The 19724-nt window shown below is 37.3% G+C and overlaps 1 protein-coding gene across 1 annotated transcript in view; it reads left to right on the forward strand.

The window, feature by feature from the left end:
• LOC120539439 (synapsin-3-like) overlaps positions 1-19724 on the forward strand; it is an 842044-nt gene that overhangs the window by 591571 nt on the left and 230749 nt on the right. The window contains exon 7 of the mRNA XM_039769493.1: positions 12501-12563. Within this exon, the coding sequence (XP_039625427.1) occupies positions 12501-12563 (63 nt within the window). The remainder of the gene's footprint in view (positions 1-12500; positions 12564-19724) is intronic.

Raw genomic sequence — 19724 nt, forward strand, 5'->3', positions numbered from 1 at the left:
TTATTTACTATGGAGTTCCTAATAATTCATTATAAGCGTATACATAAATTAGAATGTCAGACGTGTTTGAGTAAAAGTGGTGCATTTCTAAGCACTGTGCAAGTACTTTGAGAAGCTACCTCATTATATATTAACATTTTAAACATTTTTATGGCACTGTTAGCTTGAATGTTTATCCCAAGTCATGAAAAGGTTATAAATATGAATATTGCTGATAGGCACAGTATGAAATATTTTGAATGCTTTAAAATCATTATGCTGAGGGTTGATATCTAATAAAATCAGAATAATATTATACTGCCTTGTCAATTATTAGTGTGCCCAGTGTGGGCTTATTTACCCTCAAACACTACCCTGTTCTGAACTCTGTTCAAAAGATTTTGTTAGGGTGTTTTATATACACTGCTTAAAAAAATTAAAGGAACACTTTTTAATCAGAGTATAGCATCAGGTTAATGAAACTTCAAGCAGAGGGGCTTGTTAATCAGTTTCAGCTGCTTTAGTGTTAATGAAATTAACAACAGGTGCACTAGAGGGGCAACAACAAGACGACCCCCAAAACAAGAATGATTTTAACAGGTGGAGGCCACTGACATTTTTCCCTCCTCATCTATTCTGACTGTGTTTTCACTAGTTTTGCATTTGGCTACAGTCGGTATCACTACTGGTAGCATGAGGTGATACATAGACACTACAGAGGTTGCACAGGTAGTCCAATTTCTCCAGGATGGCACATCAGTAGGTGCCATTGCCAGAAGGCTTGCTCTTTCTCCCAGCACAGTCTCAAGGGCATGAAGTAGATTCCAGGAGACAGGCAGTTACTCTAGGAGAGCTGGACAGGGCCATAGAAGGTCCTTAACCCATGAGCAGGACCGGTATCTGCTTCTTTGGGGAGGGAGGAATAGGATGAGCTGTGCCAGAGCCTTACAAAATGACATCCAGCAGGCCACTGGTGTGAATGTCTCTGACCAAACAATCAGAAACAGACTTCATCAGGGTGGCCTCAGGGCCCAACGTCCTCTAGTGGGCCCTGTGCTCACTGACCGGCACCGTGGAGCTCGATTGGCATTTTCCACAGAATACCAGAATTGGCAGGTCCACCACTGGTGCCCTGTGCTTTTCACAGATGAGAGCAGGTTCACTCTGAGCACATGTGACAGACGTGAAAGGGTCTGGAAAAGCCTTGGAGAATGTTATGCTGCCTAAAACATCGTTCAGCGTGACCAGTTTGGTGGTACGTGAGTGATGGTCTGGGGAGGCATATCCATGGGAGGACTCACAGATCACTCTACAGGCTAGACAATGGGCACCTTGACTGCCATTAGGTATTGGAATGAAATCTTTGGACCCATTGTCAGACCCTGTGCTGGTGCAGTGGGTCCTGGGTTCCTCCTGGTGCACGACAATGCCCGGCCTTATGTGGTGAAGGGTATGCAGGTAGTTCCTGGAGGATGAAGGAATTAATACCATTGACTGGCCCCCACACTCGCCTGACCTAAATCCAATAGAACTCCTCTGGGACATTGTTTTGGTCCATCCAACACCGCCAGGTTGCACCGCAGACTTTCCAGGAGCTCAGTGATGCCCTGGTCCAGATCTGGGAGGAAAGCCCCCAGGACACCATCCATTATCTCATTAGGAGCATGCCCCCCAACATTGTCAAGCTTGCATACAAACTACAGAGTATGATTTGGAATTGCTGCACTGAAATTTCAGCAAAATGGACTAGCCTGCTGCATTATTTCTTCACTTTGATTTTTGGGGTATTTTTGAATTCAGCCCTCTGTAAGTTGATAATTTTTTTTTAATTTCCATCAAATGGTGTGGCATCCTTTCATTCCTAACTCATTAGCCAGTCCATATCAGTATAGATATCCAGCAGGATTTTTTCCCTTTAAGATCTGATGTATTTTCAAAATGTTCCATTAATTTTTTTTAAACAGTTTATTAAGCCAGTCAGTCAGTCATTATCCAACCCGCTATATCCTAACACAGGGGTCTGCTGGAGCCAATCCCAGCCAACACAGGGCTCAAGGCAGGAACAAACCCCAGGCAGGGCGCCAACCCACCGCAAGGTGCGCACACACTTCACACCAAGCACACACTGGGGACAATTTAGAATCGGCAATGCACCTAACCTTCATGTCTTTGGACTGTGGGAGGAAACCAGAGTACCTGGAGGAAACCAATGCAGACATGGGGAGAACATGCAAACTCCATGCAGGGAGGACCCAGAAAGCGAACCCAGGTCTCCTTACTGCGAGGCAGCAGCGCTACCTCTGTGCCACTGTGCCGCCCATTGCACTTAAGTTTTCCAAATCTAAATCTGTAGCTTTTGGCAGCAATTGAAACATCTGAACCAGGGATGGCTATTTTCTGACAAAATATAGTTGGCCTTCTTGCTAACCTGCACAAGATGCACTTCAGAAGTACTAATTTTGACTGTGTTGTGGGAAGACTTTTTGTTGGTAATGCAGAGAATCTGAAACTAACAAGCAAACCAAATATTACCACCGATTGAATAAACACATTTCTTTAAAGTTTTGCCTGCTTTCAAACAATTCAAATTTCTATGAAAAAATAGCCTATTCTCTCTTTTCTTACTGATTTATTTGTTTTATATCGAGATCAACGGTCAGACTGTTATCAAGGAGGTCACTAAATATCTGTATTGCACCACCATCTGTACTGTCTTCCCTTTTATTTCTGTTGAGAAGCCACATTCTTAGTTTTAAAAATTTCTAACTATTACTTATACAAGAAATAATAGAAACAGTTAACATAATCATTAACAATCAATCCATGACTTTTCCTGCTTTTCATGTGAAGGACTAACAATGAAAAAGTCATCCACAAAGTTTAATATACAGTACATCTGTGCTTGTGTGAACTCAGCCAGCCGTACCAAATAAATAGAAGATAAGACAGACAGCAGTCGTGAGGTGACCTAGAAAATGATTGAGGTGTATCTGAAAAGCAGTTATCCATGTTAATTAAGATATACGGTTAACCCTGTCAGACTTCAAACAGAAAAGATCAATTATTTTTCTAAACTAAAATCAGAGGATGAAGGTAAATTAAATCAATAAATTACAATATGGTGTGGGATTTGGAATATTCTAAGTGCTCAGGTTGGCATTACTTTACATAGTCTACTGTAGTTTATTAGAGAACATTTTTAGAAACATCTTAATCAAAGAAAGATGGAGTCCAAGCTCCAGTCTGGAACTTGATAGACTCCACATACCAGCCTTTTGTTTTTTTAATTACAGAAGTTTTTTTCTTAAGAATTGTCTTAAATACAGGAATAACATGGCCATAGTTGTGATCTGAACGATGATCAGTTTGCAACATATAGTAGTCTACATTCTGTTTGTTTTTGTAAGTCAAGCAGAGATTTAAAAATACAGTGCATATATAACTACATTTATGAATTCTGTAATTTCTGTACAAGTGGTACCAAGTATCTTATGAGTGATGGTGCAGAAATGTGGAGTTTTGGGGCTACGGTTGCATGGCATTCACGCCCTGTTTTTGCACAATGAAGTGCATACTCTATCTGCTTATTTACTTACATTTGTCAGAAATGCAAGTGTGTTTAGTCTTCCCTCTTGTTTTGTGATTTTCCTGGACATGATATGAACACTGGGCTGTGGTGCACATTGAATCTGTAATTACATTCAGCAGCCTTCACTACAGACAAACGGGTGGGTAAATATTAAAGGCAAAGGTTTTGAGAATCCTATTAATTACATCTTGAAGTTCTTTTGACGCTATGTAGTTTGTGATGGAGAGCCGGCAGCTCAACCTGGCCGACACATCCAGGACGCTAGATGGAGACTTCCCTGCAGCTTACAGGTGCCCCATATTTCTGCAGGGCACCATGGGAGATGGAGTTCAGCTTCACAGCCCTGCTGGGTGCCGCAGTGTGATGCTGCAGGGAAATGCAGGGATTTTTGTTTCCCATATAGCCCAGAAGTACTCCCAAGTCATGGGGACAGAAGAACAGAAGTACTTCCGGGCTGAAGAAAATACAAGTCTCCATCTGACCCGGAAGTGCTAATGACAGAACATGGACAGATGGACAGGAGCACTTCCAGGTCAAGAACTATATAAAGGACTATAGGAAACCCAGCAAGCAAGCCGGAGTTGGGAAGGAGTGTGACGAAGCTGCTGGGAGGAGAATTATTGTATTTAGTATTGTGTTTATTGGTTGTGTTTATAGTGGTGGAAGTGCCCAGGGGCACTTTGAAGAAGAAAATTAAAATATTTATAAGCAATTTTAAACCTGTGTCTGCATCTGTCTGTTGGGTTTCACGGGGCAATAGCGCCCTCAAGCGTCCACTCATTGAGAAGTTATAATCTTCAGTACAAACTGCAGAAGTTTAGCCAGGATTATCCAGCCCTTGTCACTGCAAATAAGAGAGAGAACTCATTCCTAATTTAGAAGCTTAATCATGTTTGGAAATCGTTTTCTTTGGTGAGGGTAGAGGGGAATCATTAACTTAACCATCAGTCTGGTACAGTGGCAGCAAAACTGTGGATGTTGCACCAAACAGCGGTTGGAAAACAGTTCTGAAGTTTGAGACTGAAGCTCAGCTCTTAGTTACCCGAATCTCTCTGCCCTGGTTTTCAAGCATAGGGTGATGACCAAATTATGTAAATGCATGAGTGAGTGGTTGGAATGAAGAAAGTCTTTGGAGTAAAGCCACTATTTCTCTGGATCGAAGGTGACCCATCAAATACTTTAGCACCAGTGACTACCATACAATGTGCACTAAGCATGGCCTATTCAAAGGAAACCCCAGGAAGATTCAGAAAATGAAATGTGCAGTTTATCCCTCACAGATTAGTGCATTGAAATTCTAGGAACGAGTTGAAGACTTCTATTAGGGAGAATGAATTTTGTTTTTCCATTCTGCCAGTTGTTATGATACTTAGTAAGAAAAATAGTAAAGGAAATTAGATGACATGAAAGTTGCATCCATTCATAAACTAAAAGTTCTTCAATAAACCCAAAATTCCTTTGTTTGTTTACGGAAACCCTGGAACTGAAACTGGCTAAAGTGCTGAAGGCGTGCAACTGCCAGTCAACTCCCTTGGACCTCAAGTGCAGCATCCTCATGTCTTAGACTAGACAGGATATCTGTGTTTACATTTTTCCTACTAGTACTTCATGCCCAGACCTGTGTGTAACTCTGTGTTCAGCAAGCAAGTTTGACTATAAAGCTTTCTTAATTTCAGTTCTACACCATGTATTTCTGATTTATTCTCACATCTGTTTGAAATGGAAACAAGAATGCTGCAGTGTGGATTTTGCAGAAGCTTTATACAGGAGAAAGCAGGGTGAAATGACACCTTTTATTGGCTAACCAAATAGATTACAAATGCAAGTTTTCGAGGCAGCTAAGGCCCCTTCATTAGACAAGGTGTAACAAAGAAACTGAAAAATACTCTAGCTTGAGTAATTCAGGTAGGGAATTTAACACTGTTTCAGAGGACAGGCAGCAGTTGCATAAACACTACATTTCTTTTCACGGCAATTACCTTATAAGATACAAGATAGACTGAGCACAGGCAAGCTGTCTTGACAGCTTTTACACAGTATGCTGTATGTGTTTTCACAATAGTGTATCCATTTGCTATTTGCAATTTTTTTAACCCCTTACAGATGTTAATCATTATCTTAGCCAGATATGAATTCAGACATCAGCATTCATTCATTTATTTTCCAAATCCAGTTATTCAAAACAGGGCCAGAATCAATTCTAGCAGCACTGATCTCAAAGTAGAAACCAAAACGCATGTTGTGCCTGCCCATCATAAGTTACCTCTGCCAAGGTTATTACCTGAATATCACTGGTAAGGAGAGAAAGAAGGAAAGAAAGAACAAAGCAAATGAGAAAATAAATACTGTACTGTAACTGTGAAAAGTTAAGTCAGTTTATTTATATAGTACAAAGTTGTCCACAGTGATTTACAACATTAAAAGCAAGTAGCAGATGAATAAGGAGTAGCAGAACATAATAAAACTAGAGTAAAATAAGATAAAGGGAAAATCAAACTATCATAGATCAAAAATAATGTCTTCAGACATACAAGCATATACAGTAATATGAGTGTATGTTTAGAAAATAAAACAAGAAATATCCCTTTCAACATAACCAGAAAAAAATGCAAATAAAAATAGGTTTCTAACTGGAAATAATATAATCAGTCATTGTTTAGAAGAACTAAATCTGGAAGACGTCTAAGGGCAAAAAAAATTGGCCTTGACCTGTATAAGACTTTAAAAACGAACTATGAATGGATGGCCACCCCACTTCTGTCTATAAAATAGACAATAAATTTAATTTTTTCTGCATGATGAAGTTCTTTTCATAGCAGGAATTAAATTACATATGTAAAGTCTGGATTAGTTCTTTTGTCATGTGCACTTCATGCAAACAACCCGTTGTCTGCATTTTGCCTGGTTGTCAGTTATTACTATGTATATAGCTATCTGCTTGACATTAGCTATTTTTAGCATCAAGAAATCAATGCATTAGATAATATAGCAGATTAGATGGATTGGCAATTCTAAATTGGCCCTAATATGTGCTTGGTGTGTGGGTGTGTTTGTGTGTGTCCTGCGGTGGGTTGGCACCCTGCCCAGGATTGGTTCCTGCCTCTTGCTCTGTGTTGGCTGGGATTGGCTCCAGCAGACCCCCCGTGACCCTGTGTTCAGATTCAGCAGGTTGGAAAATGGATGAATGGATGAATATAGTTTGTATAGGAGAAAAAGGATGTAAGTATATAGTAATGTTATTCGTTTTACTACAAACCTCCCCTGTCACTGCAAAATGATATGGTTGATCTCAGGAAAGCATTAGGTAGTAATCTGCAATTTTCATAGAACATTCAGAATTTTTATTTTCATCCTGTGTTAATATTTGTGGCAGACCTGTTATCAGCAAGAGTGAAAGTGAAGGTCTACAGGAAAGTAGTGAGACCACCTATGTTATATGGGTTGAAAACAGTAGCACTTAACAGAAAGCAGGAAACAGAGCTGGAGGTGGCAGAGTTAAAGATGCTAAGATTTGCACTGGGTGTGATGAGGATGGACATGAGTACATTAGAGGGTCAGCTCAAATTGAACGGTTGGGAGACAAAGTCAGAGAGGTGAGATTGTGTTGGTTTGGACATGTGCAGAGGAGAGTTGCTGGGTATATTTCATATATATATATTGTGGTCTAAGGCCTGCTTGTAATCCCGGCCAATACCCCCAGGCCGCCAGATGGAGCCCTCCCTGCAGCATGGAGGTGCCCCGAAAACCAGCAGGGAATCCTGGACAATGGAATTTTCATCCACAGCCCTGCTGGATACCACAGGGGCTGCTAGATGGAGCTGCAGGGAGGAGCAAAGAATATTATTTGCCCTACACCCCAGGAGTACGTCCAAGTCACATGGACAAGGGGAATGAATTGTTTCCAGGGTGAAGAAAAAGAAGAGTTTTTGATCTGACCCGGAAGTGCTAAGAAGTCACATGGACTGAGGGTTCAGAAACATTTCCGGGTCACGGATTATAAAAGGATTGTGGGAACTCCCAGACAATGAGCTGAACTGGGTGGAAGGGTGGCAATTCGTCTGGGAGTGGTGGATTGTTTATTAGTGATTATTGTAGTGATTTAATGAGTATTGTGGAGAAGAGGGTGCTTGTGCACTGTATTTGTCCAAATAAGGAAGATTATTGGACTTTTACCTGGTGTCTGATGTCTTGGACAACGGTTCAAGGGAGCGATAGTGCCCCCAATCTGTCACTAATATATATATATATATATATGTGTGTGTGTGTGTGTGTGTGTGTGTGTGTGTGTGGATGCTAAAGATGGAGCTGCTAGGCAAGAGGAAGGCCTAAGAGAAGGTTTATGGATGTGGTGAGAGAAGACATGCAGGTGATGGGTATAACAGAACCAGATGCAGAGGACAGGAAGATATGGAAAAAGATGATCCGCTGTGGCAACCCCTAACAGAAGCAGCTGAAAAAAGAAGTAGTAACATCGCATAGCTATTTGTTTGCATAAGTGCCACCATTTTGTGGTTGCTTTAATGCTGTCTAATGTGCCACATGATCCATCAAATCATGGGTGCTAGGATACATGAGGTTACCACTTCAATCAAGCAACTGCATAAGCTTGAAGTCTCCTTTGGTATTGAATTTATTTGTTGTTTTGACTTCCAACTTAAGTTTGTGACTTGATTTTGGTGACATTAAAGATATTAGTTTGAACAGATTCCAGCTCGGTACAAAAAATTATTCATGCCAAAATGAAATACAATCCAACTTGTTAACTACACTGAAATGCTCTACATATTGCAAGTGGGCTATTTAAATTTGACACAGTTGTAATGAAAAACATATTAACCAAATAGTCAATTGCTTTTCACAATGGCATGCAATTTTTGTGTCTGTTTAAAATGCAATACAAAAGCAAATTGCATTTTAATTCATGTACATAGATTTCATGTCATAACTAAAAGCAAAGCAGACGTGTTGAATTTCACTTAGAGGCAGCTCTGTGTGTATTGCATTTTTTTATGAGACCATGCTTTAATTTTGACAAAGCTAAATGTAATCCTATGACCGATCAGAGTCAAAATGTGGGACATTAGGCATCAATAGTTACAGAAAGAGGTGTTCCAATTAACAGTGCATCGTATTTGGAATGAAGGTGAGAGTGCGGTTGATAAGGCAAGGCATTTGCTGTCTTATTGAACAGGTGGAAGCTGAATGAAATCTTTCATTTTCTTGCACGTTGAAAGAAGGGAAAAAAGTGTAATGTCTGTTTATCACAGAGGGATTGCATTGTATTTTTCCACAGAAAGCAAATATTCTTTTGAATAATCCATTTGAAAATGTTTGTTCATCTCTTATGCTCTTAAATGATAAAAAAAAAACTCTTTTTTTGTCTGATTCAAATGTAGCAGCCGTGTTATAAAATAGTTAATTCATGAAATATGAGTAGTCCAAGACAGTTGGCAAAAAGAGTTGTGACCAAAACAAATATTTTTGCAGACAACATGAAATTATTTATATATCTACTTGCTTATTAGCTATATTGAGACTATATGTGATAGTAGTACCTCTTCTTATCCAAGCCAGAAGTTTTTACGTGTGTTTGTTTTGGGGAGTGTGTGGTGGTTGTTGTTGGTTTTTTTAAAATCATATTTATTTATTTATTTTTGAGTTTCTTTAAAATTATAACTAATCTTATCAAACAAACAGTTAAAGACCACTGCACTGCAATACAAGCCAATCCACAGACCTCTTTTGCATGCCTACAGAGTGTGTGTAAGAGTATTTTATATTCCAGTAAGCAATGCACCACCATTGTAATCATCTTACTCACACCCTGATTTACATACAAGGAAATTCTATTCGTTTTAGAGCAGAGGAATTTGGTTTGTGTGATTTTAATAGCAGCATTTAATTATGCCTTTAAAGGTGATTACATAAATTTTACAAGTGGAGCTTTTAACAATTAATTAGGGTGGAATAAGTGCCTTTCAGAAGACTGTGCAGAACTTGATATCTTAACATCAATCTTAAAAAATACACTAAAAGTAGCTAAAAGTTAATCTGTTTTGGATTATTTCTTTTGCACAGTAGAGTACATTATAGTCAAATGAAAAAAGCAGTTAAATTTAAAATTAGCAGCTTTGTAGTTCAGAAGGGACAGCTGGGTCTTTTGCCTTGTTTACTATGTTATAACAAGATAAACTACATGGAATACACTAGTTAGGGAGATCTAGGAGCGACGGAGGTTATGCAGTTGGCCCTGCCTTCTCTGATAACTGTGGAGTGAGGCTTTGGGATCTCAAAAGGACTAATGTATGAAAATCTGCCTTTTCTTAGGTACTCTGTAGTTTTCAGTGAGGACCATGATCTAATTAACGTTCCTCACAGGACAATCAAAGAACAAATGATTAGTTAGCGATGAGCAAAATGATTCACATAAAATTATTGAAGAGTTTGCTTCCAGTGAATTTTGTGCCATTGACACAAGAAGGGAAGCGTTTAGTTTCTGTCAGGAAGCATTTTCATACTTCTACATGCATCATTTAGTTATTTAAATAATCTAGTGGAAAAAACATACATTGACATTTTGTTACGCCATCAGCTATGTGTTGTGGTATATGTACTACAATGCCCACTTTTCCAAATATGACGAGAGTCTTGTTGATCACAATCCTAGAGATTAATTGGAAACAAATAAAAAATTGGAGCTCAATAGCACATGAAATATATACTGTAAATCCTCAAATAGAATAAAGCGGTGGCTTTGTGTATATTGAGTTTTCCTGTGGAAAAGCAGAATAATGTCCATAAAGGTGCGTTTTGGTGTGTCTTCATGTGGAAAATATACAGTATCTCATGTTTTCAAAAAACTCACTGCACTCATCTGTGATGGTGTGAATATGATGTAGAAAAATAATTGATTTTAGTGGTGTGCGACATATTACATGCACTAATCGATTACAGAAAAGAAAACTGATAAATATGAGAGTATGAACAAGACATTTGGGAGTAATAGTCTTTTTTTTTCCACTCCAAAAAACCTTAAAAAAAACTTGGGTTTCACTTTTCAAAATTGCCTGTAAAATTAATTTTAGTATTAGTTGTGTGAAAATGTATGTGAATCAAAACTCACTAGCGGTAATCACAATGAATTACATAAAATTTTGTTATGTGTATGCATAATAATGACAATAAAGAATTATATCTATCTATGACAACTGACAAAGACATGATTGAGTATTTGTTTACTGTGAGAGTGCTGGACTTTAATTCCATTATCTCTGATGTCTTTAATAATGTTTGAATTCAGTTAAACTGAGATTAGTAAATTCTTTGAAGAACTCCATCATTAGTAAATTATGTTAAGGTTTTACATTTGATGACTTTTATTTTTTCATATAAAGGATGAAATATTCATACTGAAAAGCAATGACCTTACCATACCCTGCTCAAAGCAGGCATGAACATGATGGATCACAAAATTTGGTACCTGTGAAAATTTTAATTGTTTTGTACTATTATGCCACTGACATTTTTTACTGGCTTGTAATACAAAAACTGGAATAAAATTGAAAATTGTAAACCACTTGAAAATTGAAAATATTTGACTTAGATTTGACTTAGATTCTTACAAAGCAAACTTAAATCCTTATTTCCACAAGTCTTTTGAGCTTTTTGAATGTCATTTAAAAACTTTTTTTGTTGCATCCATCCATAATTCATCAAACTTTCTTAATACAGTTCAGCGTTGAACCAAATGCTGCTGTCTCAATAGCTCGGGGAACAAAACAAAACAAAAAACACACATTCTCAATCATAGATGTTAGCCTTCACCGCTGTTTGTCTTTAGGATATCAAAGGAAAATCAAAAGAGCTTAAAAGAACCCCCCACCCTAAACACACACACAAGAGGAGAATATGTAAACTCCATGCAGACAATGCCAAAGACAGTTCAAATCCAGGGAAAAACTAGTTTACCACCACCCATCTAAATTTCATTTCAGAGAAACAAGTTTTACAAATGAAATGTTTCAGTTACATTTAGTAATAAAATTAGTAATAATAATGTTAAATACATTCGAAAATAGAACAGCATTGGATAGCGTTGTCACCCCATGGATTCATAGAGTTTGAACATTCTCCCCATTCCTGTAAGTGTTTTCATTCAGATACTCTAGTTTTCCTCCTACATCCCCAAATGTATGTGTGTTAGTTTGATTGGTGACTCCATATTGGTCCTGTTTGAATTTGTGTGTGTGATTGAACCATGTGATAGACTGTTGCATGTCCAGGACTGTTTTCTACTTTGTACCCAGTACAGCTGGAATAAACACAAGCTACCAGTGATCATGAACTGGGTTAAGAGGATTGTGTTAACATTTTAAAGCATAAATTTTTTTTAACCTAATTTTGTATGGGTTACATTTTTTTCTTTATTTTATACTTAACATCCATCTTACCTTGGTAAAATAATTACTTTCAATTGTTTGTGGGAATGAAACCCTCTCAGAATTTCACAGTCATGGCATCTGTGGTCTTCTTTATTACCAGTGGTACAGTCCATGGATGGATGACAACTACATGAATTGATGGCATGCGATGGTCCTGGAATAGAAGGTGATCTCAATAAATGGAAGGATTTGACCTATAAGTGCAACAAATTAACTATATGTTCTCAGGCTTATTCCCATCCTTCCTTTTGTCTAATTTGATATAAACTAATTTTGTTTTTCTCTCTGGTATTTCATGCTGCTTACATTTTTATAGGATGGAGTTGCCATACATCACAGATTTTATTAATAAGCTTTGCCGCAGAGGCATGGATGCTTAGACTTTGGCCTTTAAATTTTTTCTAAAAAGAAACTTAACTGTCATGACAGATGTTGGCTTACCACACTAACAACACACACCCTGTTAAATATTATTTTTCTTTTTATTTCAGCTGACAACCCCAACGTTTCCTGTGGTGGTTAAACTCGGACATGCTCATGCCGGAATGGGCAAGGTAAGAATTTCTCTGATGTACTTTCAATACTCCAATAATATTTCTGGCAGAATATTTTACTTTCCATCTGGTCCTTGATAAAGTACAGTTTTCAATTGAATTTATTTTTGTATAGCGCTCTACACTGAGAAAAGGCTCAGAGGTCTTGCATATGCTTCCAGCTATAAAGTAGTGACAGAAATAACTAAGCTATATGTCTTTATCATACATGAACTACAAATTAGGTGAAAGGCAAAGAGCAAGTTTCAATCTGCTTTACATAAAATTGTGGCATTTTAAGTCCATTAATATTATAGATAAGATAAGGCAATTTGACAAAGAATAAAAGAAAAACTTGCCAACAGCATTCCTGGAGAAATAAAACTAAGGGGTCAATGGTCAGTTTTACAATTTCACTTCACAAAGTCGCAGACAGATAAAGCTAGTAGCTATATAGTGAAGGAGATAACATAAACACAAGACAAATTCCCAAACTTGCATCACTCTCATCTTATCATATTATCTTTTTATAAAACACAGCACTTAGCCATTTTGAGCATCTATTAATATGTTGACCCCAAACCAAGCTCAGCTGGTACAGTTTTTTCATTTTCAGAAACACAAACATTTCTTTAATTTCTCCGATGTTATAATCAGTTGGTTTTATAAATGTTTTGGTGCTGAGGTGTCACCCATTGCATGGCTGCACTCGGGTCCTAATCTGGGATCCTGAGGTAATTTTTCATGTGGTGTGTGGCAACGCACTGTATCAGTGCATGCTCCTAACCTCCTCCTTCTCCTCCTCAGCCCTCCCTGCATTATATTAGACACTCTTCATATATTTGAGTATCCAAATATTATGAATATAATGGCAGTGATTAGTATACTCAGTATCTGGCCATGATACCATCGTTGTTTTCTTTTAGTGCCAATCCCATGGTCATGACATGAGTCCTGGATGCCAGAGGCATTATCACGGGGCTAACAGTGGCAGGCGTTAAAAATTTCTTTCTTGTAGCTATTTCCTATCTGAGTTTATGGATGTAAAAAGTATTTTGCGTGTTGACTTCATAGTAACACATTTCTTGCTCTGGTTCTTGCTGTCTGATTTTAGGTTTTTGGTTTGACTCACAGTTGTGACCTTGGTTTGTTTTTTGTTTTGCTTAACGCAAATCTCCCAGCCTGTTTAGTTTTTCCTTTTTGTTTCTTGCACGTCAGAGATAAGTAACTTGTTTATCATATTCTGTCATTGCATAATAAGAACTCAGTGGTCAAAATTGCTGTATCTATTAACAGGAGTTCTCGTAACAAAAGACAAGATATTTGTAAAGACAATGAACTTACATTCATAGTTAAAGACGAATGGGGGTGAAAGTATTCATTAGGTAATGCAAACACTTAAGGTGATTTGTAGGCTAAAAAGTCAGTCCCCAAATCCTGTACTCCGCGTGGTGTTGCTGGTACTGGTGAGCCCCAAATGGTTTGCCCCAAAACTCCATACCATCCTGTTTGTTTGAGAATGTTCTGTTAGTGTCTTGCAGGACAAGATGACATTGTGGAAAGTACCCATTAAGTACTGATATTACTATAAAGTCTCTCAATGTTTGCCTATTACAGTTTATAGGATGATGTCGTGAATGTAGTATAAACACTTTGACGGCAGATGTGCACTACATATACACTGTGAAAGCGGTTGATCAAAATTTTTCCCCTGATTACAAAGTACAGTATCTGCAGAGGTGCGGGAATAAAGTTATATGGATTGGAAGCACTACCTGAATGCAGAAAACTGAAAAAGAGAAACATACCATAAGAAAAAGTTTGCCTTATGCAGAAAAAGACTGCAATTGGATTTTTTCATGTTTATTGAAACTACACGGAGGAGATGACCATAGTAGACAACATTATATGCAAGGTCAGGAAGATGATAGTTACGTAGGACTCAAAAAAATTACGTTCTTAAGGTCTCTTGGAACATAAGGTAATGCACTAGCCCAAATATTGCAAACAAAATGTCAAATTACCCATCCTGTATTCAGCATTTGAAAGGGATGTGTTGACCTTTTCTCCTTTAAGCAAATTATCTCATTATGGCAGATTTCTGCTCATTGTATTCCAACGTTTGTTGTTTAAATACAGTAACAGCTGAAAATGTTATCACGTACATGAAGTCCATTTTTTCTAGACATGAAATAGCTGAAGCATTTTTACAGACAATTGGCTGCAATGTTTGCATGCAAGTTTTAAACCCTTTGTCCAAGTCTGGGAATTTACTTATACTAATTTCAGTCCATATTTTCCATAATCCCATGGTTTGGTGTAATATTTTGTTGGCATTAGTAAAAAGCTGATGCATAAGGAAAATTTAACAGGGTAAATTTCTATTTCACCACTGCTGTATTGCCATCATCACAGCACCTGAATGTGGCTGTTCACCCTGCTTAGCTTGTAAAGGATAAACATATTCACTTCAGCCTTATTGTGAAAGAAGATCTACTGAATGTGGGGGAAAGAAGGATGAAAATGACATCTATACAAAGGAGATAAAGATTCAAGACATTACAAATGCATGTATTCAGATAGACACTCTGAATGAGGAAATTCAGGCATGAACATAGTCATTCATATTGGCAAAGTAGGCAATTGTCGAGAGCAACACTTCAACAACATCGTTCAAACTGTCACTTGCGACACGATGTGGCAGGTCCCCAAATACACATCCCGTACTGAAGACACTCTCCGAAGACACCACTTCATTCAGCCTATTAGAAACTTGATGGCAGAGCACGACATCCTACCTACCAAGCTGTCTCTAACCACGTCAAATGTTTCTGTTCTAGCTCAGGCTATCCATCCACACATATGAGGGACGCTCAAAAAGTTTCTGCACTTTTTTAACTCTGTTTATTCCGAATTTCACAAACAAATTACATCACTTTTCTACATAGTCACCTTCCTTTGCAATGCAATTTTCCCAGTGTCGTACCAACATTTTAATGCCAGCAGCAAAAAATGTTTTTGGTTGAGTGCGTAGCTGCTTTCGCATCAGGGTTCTGTCTTCATTCCTCGTGGTCGTGGCTGTAGCTGAACATCCGGAGCGCGATACATCCATCACACTAGTACGGACATTTTCGAACATTTCAATCCACTCATAGACGACTCTACGAGAGGGAACTTTATCCCCATACTGAGCAAACACGCTGAGATGAATTTCTGCTTCTGGCATAACTTCTGCCCACAAAAAGCTTTTGATAGAATGCTGTTCCTCTTTGGTGCTATTTATAAGTTTTCGCAGCCATCTTCACCACACTCTTGACAACTCTTATACTAAACTGTAAGGGCAGCCGGCTTGCCAGACAGAACTAGTTACATAACGCTCTCAGACATGACCAATTACTACTCCTCCTGCCTTCACCAATTTCAACGAAAATGTAAAAGTGCAGAAACAACCCTCTTATAAAGGAACTGGGTCCAATTCTGAGCAGCAGGGTGAGAGATTGTCGACCAAGACTGTTTGGCAACTAACACTAAAATAAGAGGTTGTTAACAGGGCAAGTACTGCAAAAGTACAAATCTTATCATTTTTACAATACTTGTACATTGTGACTGGCTATGAGTTGCTGAGTTGTTTCTGAGTTACCAAGGGTGACAATCTGGCATCATCAAGTCATCATTTCACTGCTTATACTAAAAGATTTGCTTACACTGTAAGCACGAGTGGGCAGAGATGATGTAAAGGATTCTGCTCCCAACCACAATGACGAGCAGCTAATTTTACAAGGTGAGCAAATCTTCAATGATCCTACGGCATAGTTACATAGGGCTGTATTAATGGGCTGGCTATAATTTCCATAGACCACATACTGGCACACAATATTACAGTAAAACTTGCACTGAAGATCTTCTGAATGATACGCTTAATTAATGTAATAATATTCATGTAGTAATGGATTTTATTTAGTATACTACCAGTCTAGTTTGTGTGGAAATTTCTGTCCCTATAGACATGCAGTCATGGATGATTATTGAGAGGATTTGCATTGGTGCAAGATTTGTGTATTGAACCATCATTTAAAGTCTTATAAATCTTGCTGGGCTCAAGCAAGCCACAATGTGGGTCGTATTGCTCTCCTAAAATGGGTTGATGGTGATGATCTGTGTGTGTATGGGCAGATACAGTATTTTGTAGAGCTTTGTTATGTTTTTTCCTATTGTTATTTATGTTGCATATTCAGAGATGGGGGCACAATTGTGTTTTACTTAGAGGATTTGGATAGTGTCAAGGCTATCCAATCGCATATAAAATACAAATGGACATTTTCAGCATAGCCTGAAGGAAACAACACCCGTTTGTCAATGGAGCAGTTCTCTTCAAGAGCAAGCAACTGGTGTTGAAGAAAGATACCGATTTTAAAATTTCCACATTGTCTACACCAGTCCAATACAATCTATTCATAAAGATGTGTAAGTAAGTATGATAGTTGCACTGATGAGGCAGATGTCTTATTTTGGAGCACTTCAAAAAGAGATATTTGTTAAAAAATCAGCAACCAAAACAAGGACTAAGCAAATGTGGAGCTAAAAACCAAACTGGATCAAAAAAAACTCTATAGGAAAATCTGTATAGTTTTCTCAAACTTACAAAGCTCAGACGATGCTTAGCACATAATTCTTAAATAACGTGGCTGCCTGAACCACATAATGACACCCTTGGTGACCCCCTTTTGAAGGAAACATTTATTGTAGGAATAATGAGCACCCATTTTCTGTGCACACTTTCTTCCAGTCATATCCATACGTACAAGGCAGGAAATCTCTTCAAATTCACATTATTTTAACAGCTGTTTTGTGGGGGAAAGTGTTTTTTTTAAATGAAAGAGACAGAGTTTTACTATACAAAGCTGTGCGGCAAACATTGAAAATGGGGTCATAGAACTTAAGTTCTCATCAGCGAATCAACTAATATTTGTTAGAACTAAAACATTTGCTGATGATATAAAAATTAACAATTATCTTTACTTTATAACCTTCAGCTTCCTTTACATAGTCTGAAGGAGTAGGTGAAGCATCCAGTATGTAACTGAATCAGTGCATTAATAGTGTATTATGATTAAAACACACACTTCATGTAAGATTCTCACCAGGGCAAGTCTCTGGTTTTAATTTAATTTAATATTTCTTTGTTTTCTTTTTCTTTGCAATTTGTATTGCTTTATTTACTAATTTATATTGTTTGTGCTAATTTATTTCTTTTGGTATTTACTTTTTTTTCTTACTAGTTTTGGTGGTTCTTTCTTTTATTTTCCAATTGTTCTGATATATTCTGATTGTTGCCTCCTCTTGTTGTTGCTGAACCCAAGGTGTTGGATGCTTATGATATTGCAGGTGAGCTGCTAACACGGCATTGGGGTCACTGTGGCACTGGGGTCAACACTCTTCCCTTCATTGAGGTTTTCAGTCTTTTCTATCTATATTTAAAAGCAATGCTTGAGGTTACTTATCTGCAGTTTAATTACTGAGAATTTTCTTTACTTTTTTTATTTGTGCCATATGCTTAAAGGTGTTTGCTGTTTTAGAATGGCCTTTTGTTTTGGATTTGTTCGAGCTGGCATTGTCTTCTGAAAACTTAGTGTTTACGTATTCCTCTTTTTTTGTAACTATATTATTCAGCCTTTTGTTATTCTGTTTTTTTCAAGAGGTTTAGTTTTTTCTTCACTTGAATACTTGAATGATTCATTTTTTATTTTATTTGTTTATTAATCCAGTGTTATTTTCAATAAACCATTTCATTTTTCACATTGCACTGTCTTTTTTGTCTTTCATGTACAGAACACATTGTAAGACTTCTTTACATTGTTACGTATTATTTACTTTTAAGGGATAGACAAAAACACAAAAAAAAATTCCACATTCAGAACTTGCATAGTTGTAAATAGTTAATGAGTTGTTTAAAATAACAAGAAATAGAAAGAATACAAATAAGCAAAAGCCCTCCCTCCCCAAAAACAAACAAAGAAATACATTTGAGACTGAACTCTTCAATAATTAACAAAACCAGAAACAAAAATTCTAAACTCTGGCTGAATTAGCAAAGGAATGCAAACAAAATGAATGAACTGAAATAAGTATACAATATAAAGTGTGAGAGTAAATTTAGCCACATCCACAACACACAATCTCAAACTCAAAAAAAGCCTTAAAGACAAAGCTATACTTTCAGGTCTAAAAAAAATGCAAACTGTAATGAAAGGGAAGAGCAAAAAGTGAACAGAAAAGCAGAGCAGCTTTCAGTAGCGACAGATAGCGGCATGCAGATGTCAGGTAACTGCCGATTTTATTAATGCAACTGAAGAGAGTCCTAAATAACAAGAACAAGTTGAAAAGAACAAATAAAAACAAAAAAAAACTAAAAGCAAGAGAGCAAGGCACAAAAAGATAAAATATCAAAAAGACAGAACTGACTTGATATCCTGGGAAGGATGAATAAAAAGCTATGAAGAATAGCATCATTATTATTTTCTTCTTGTTTTCTATTCATATTGATATTCTGTATGTTAATTGATTATGTAAGGCCTGGCATCACCTCGTTTAAAGAAAAAAAGGAAAAAATATTACATATATTCTGTCTAGAGTACCTCCTCATCTTCCTAGTAAGCTAATGACTGCATGCCATTTCAGACAGAGCTACATACAGTTGGGTCCATACATTTTTGGACAGAGACAACTTTTTTCTAATTTTGGTTCTCTACATTACCACAATGAATTTTAAATGAAACAACTCAGATGCAGTTGAAGTGCAGACTTTCAGCTTTAATTCAGTGGGTTGAACAAAAAGATTGCATAAAAATGTGAGGCAACTAAAGCATTTTTAACACACTTTTGACTCTCCTTTTACATGATGATATTATTTGCTATAATTCTTAACTAAATCTCAACAATTAAGTACTGTATAGTCCATCCAACAATTTTGTAGTCAAAGCATCCACTTCAGGGTTGCATGATTTTATTAAAACATATTCTTTCTGGTTCTTTCAAAAGCAGAAACAAAAAAGTTTATATGGCGTAATAATCATCTTTAACTTATTCCAATTATAGTTAGGTCCATAAATATTTGGACAGAAACAACTTTTTTCTAATTTTGGTTCTGTACATTACCACAATGAATTTTAAATGAAACAACTC

This window comes from Polypterus senegalus, chromosome 11 (assembly GCF_016835505.1).
Source record: "Polypterus senegalus isolate Bchr_013 chromosome 11, ASM1683550v1, whole genome shotgun sequence".
NCBI lineage: Eukaryota > Metazoa > Chordata > Cladistia > Polypteriformes > Polypteridae > Polypterus > Polypterus senegalus.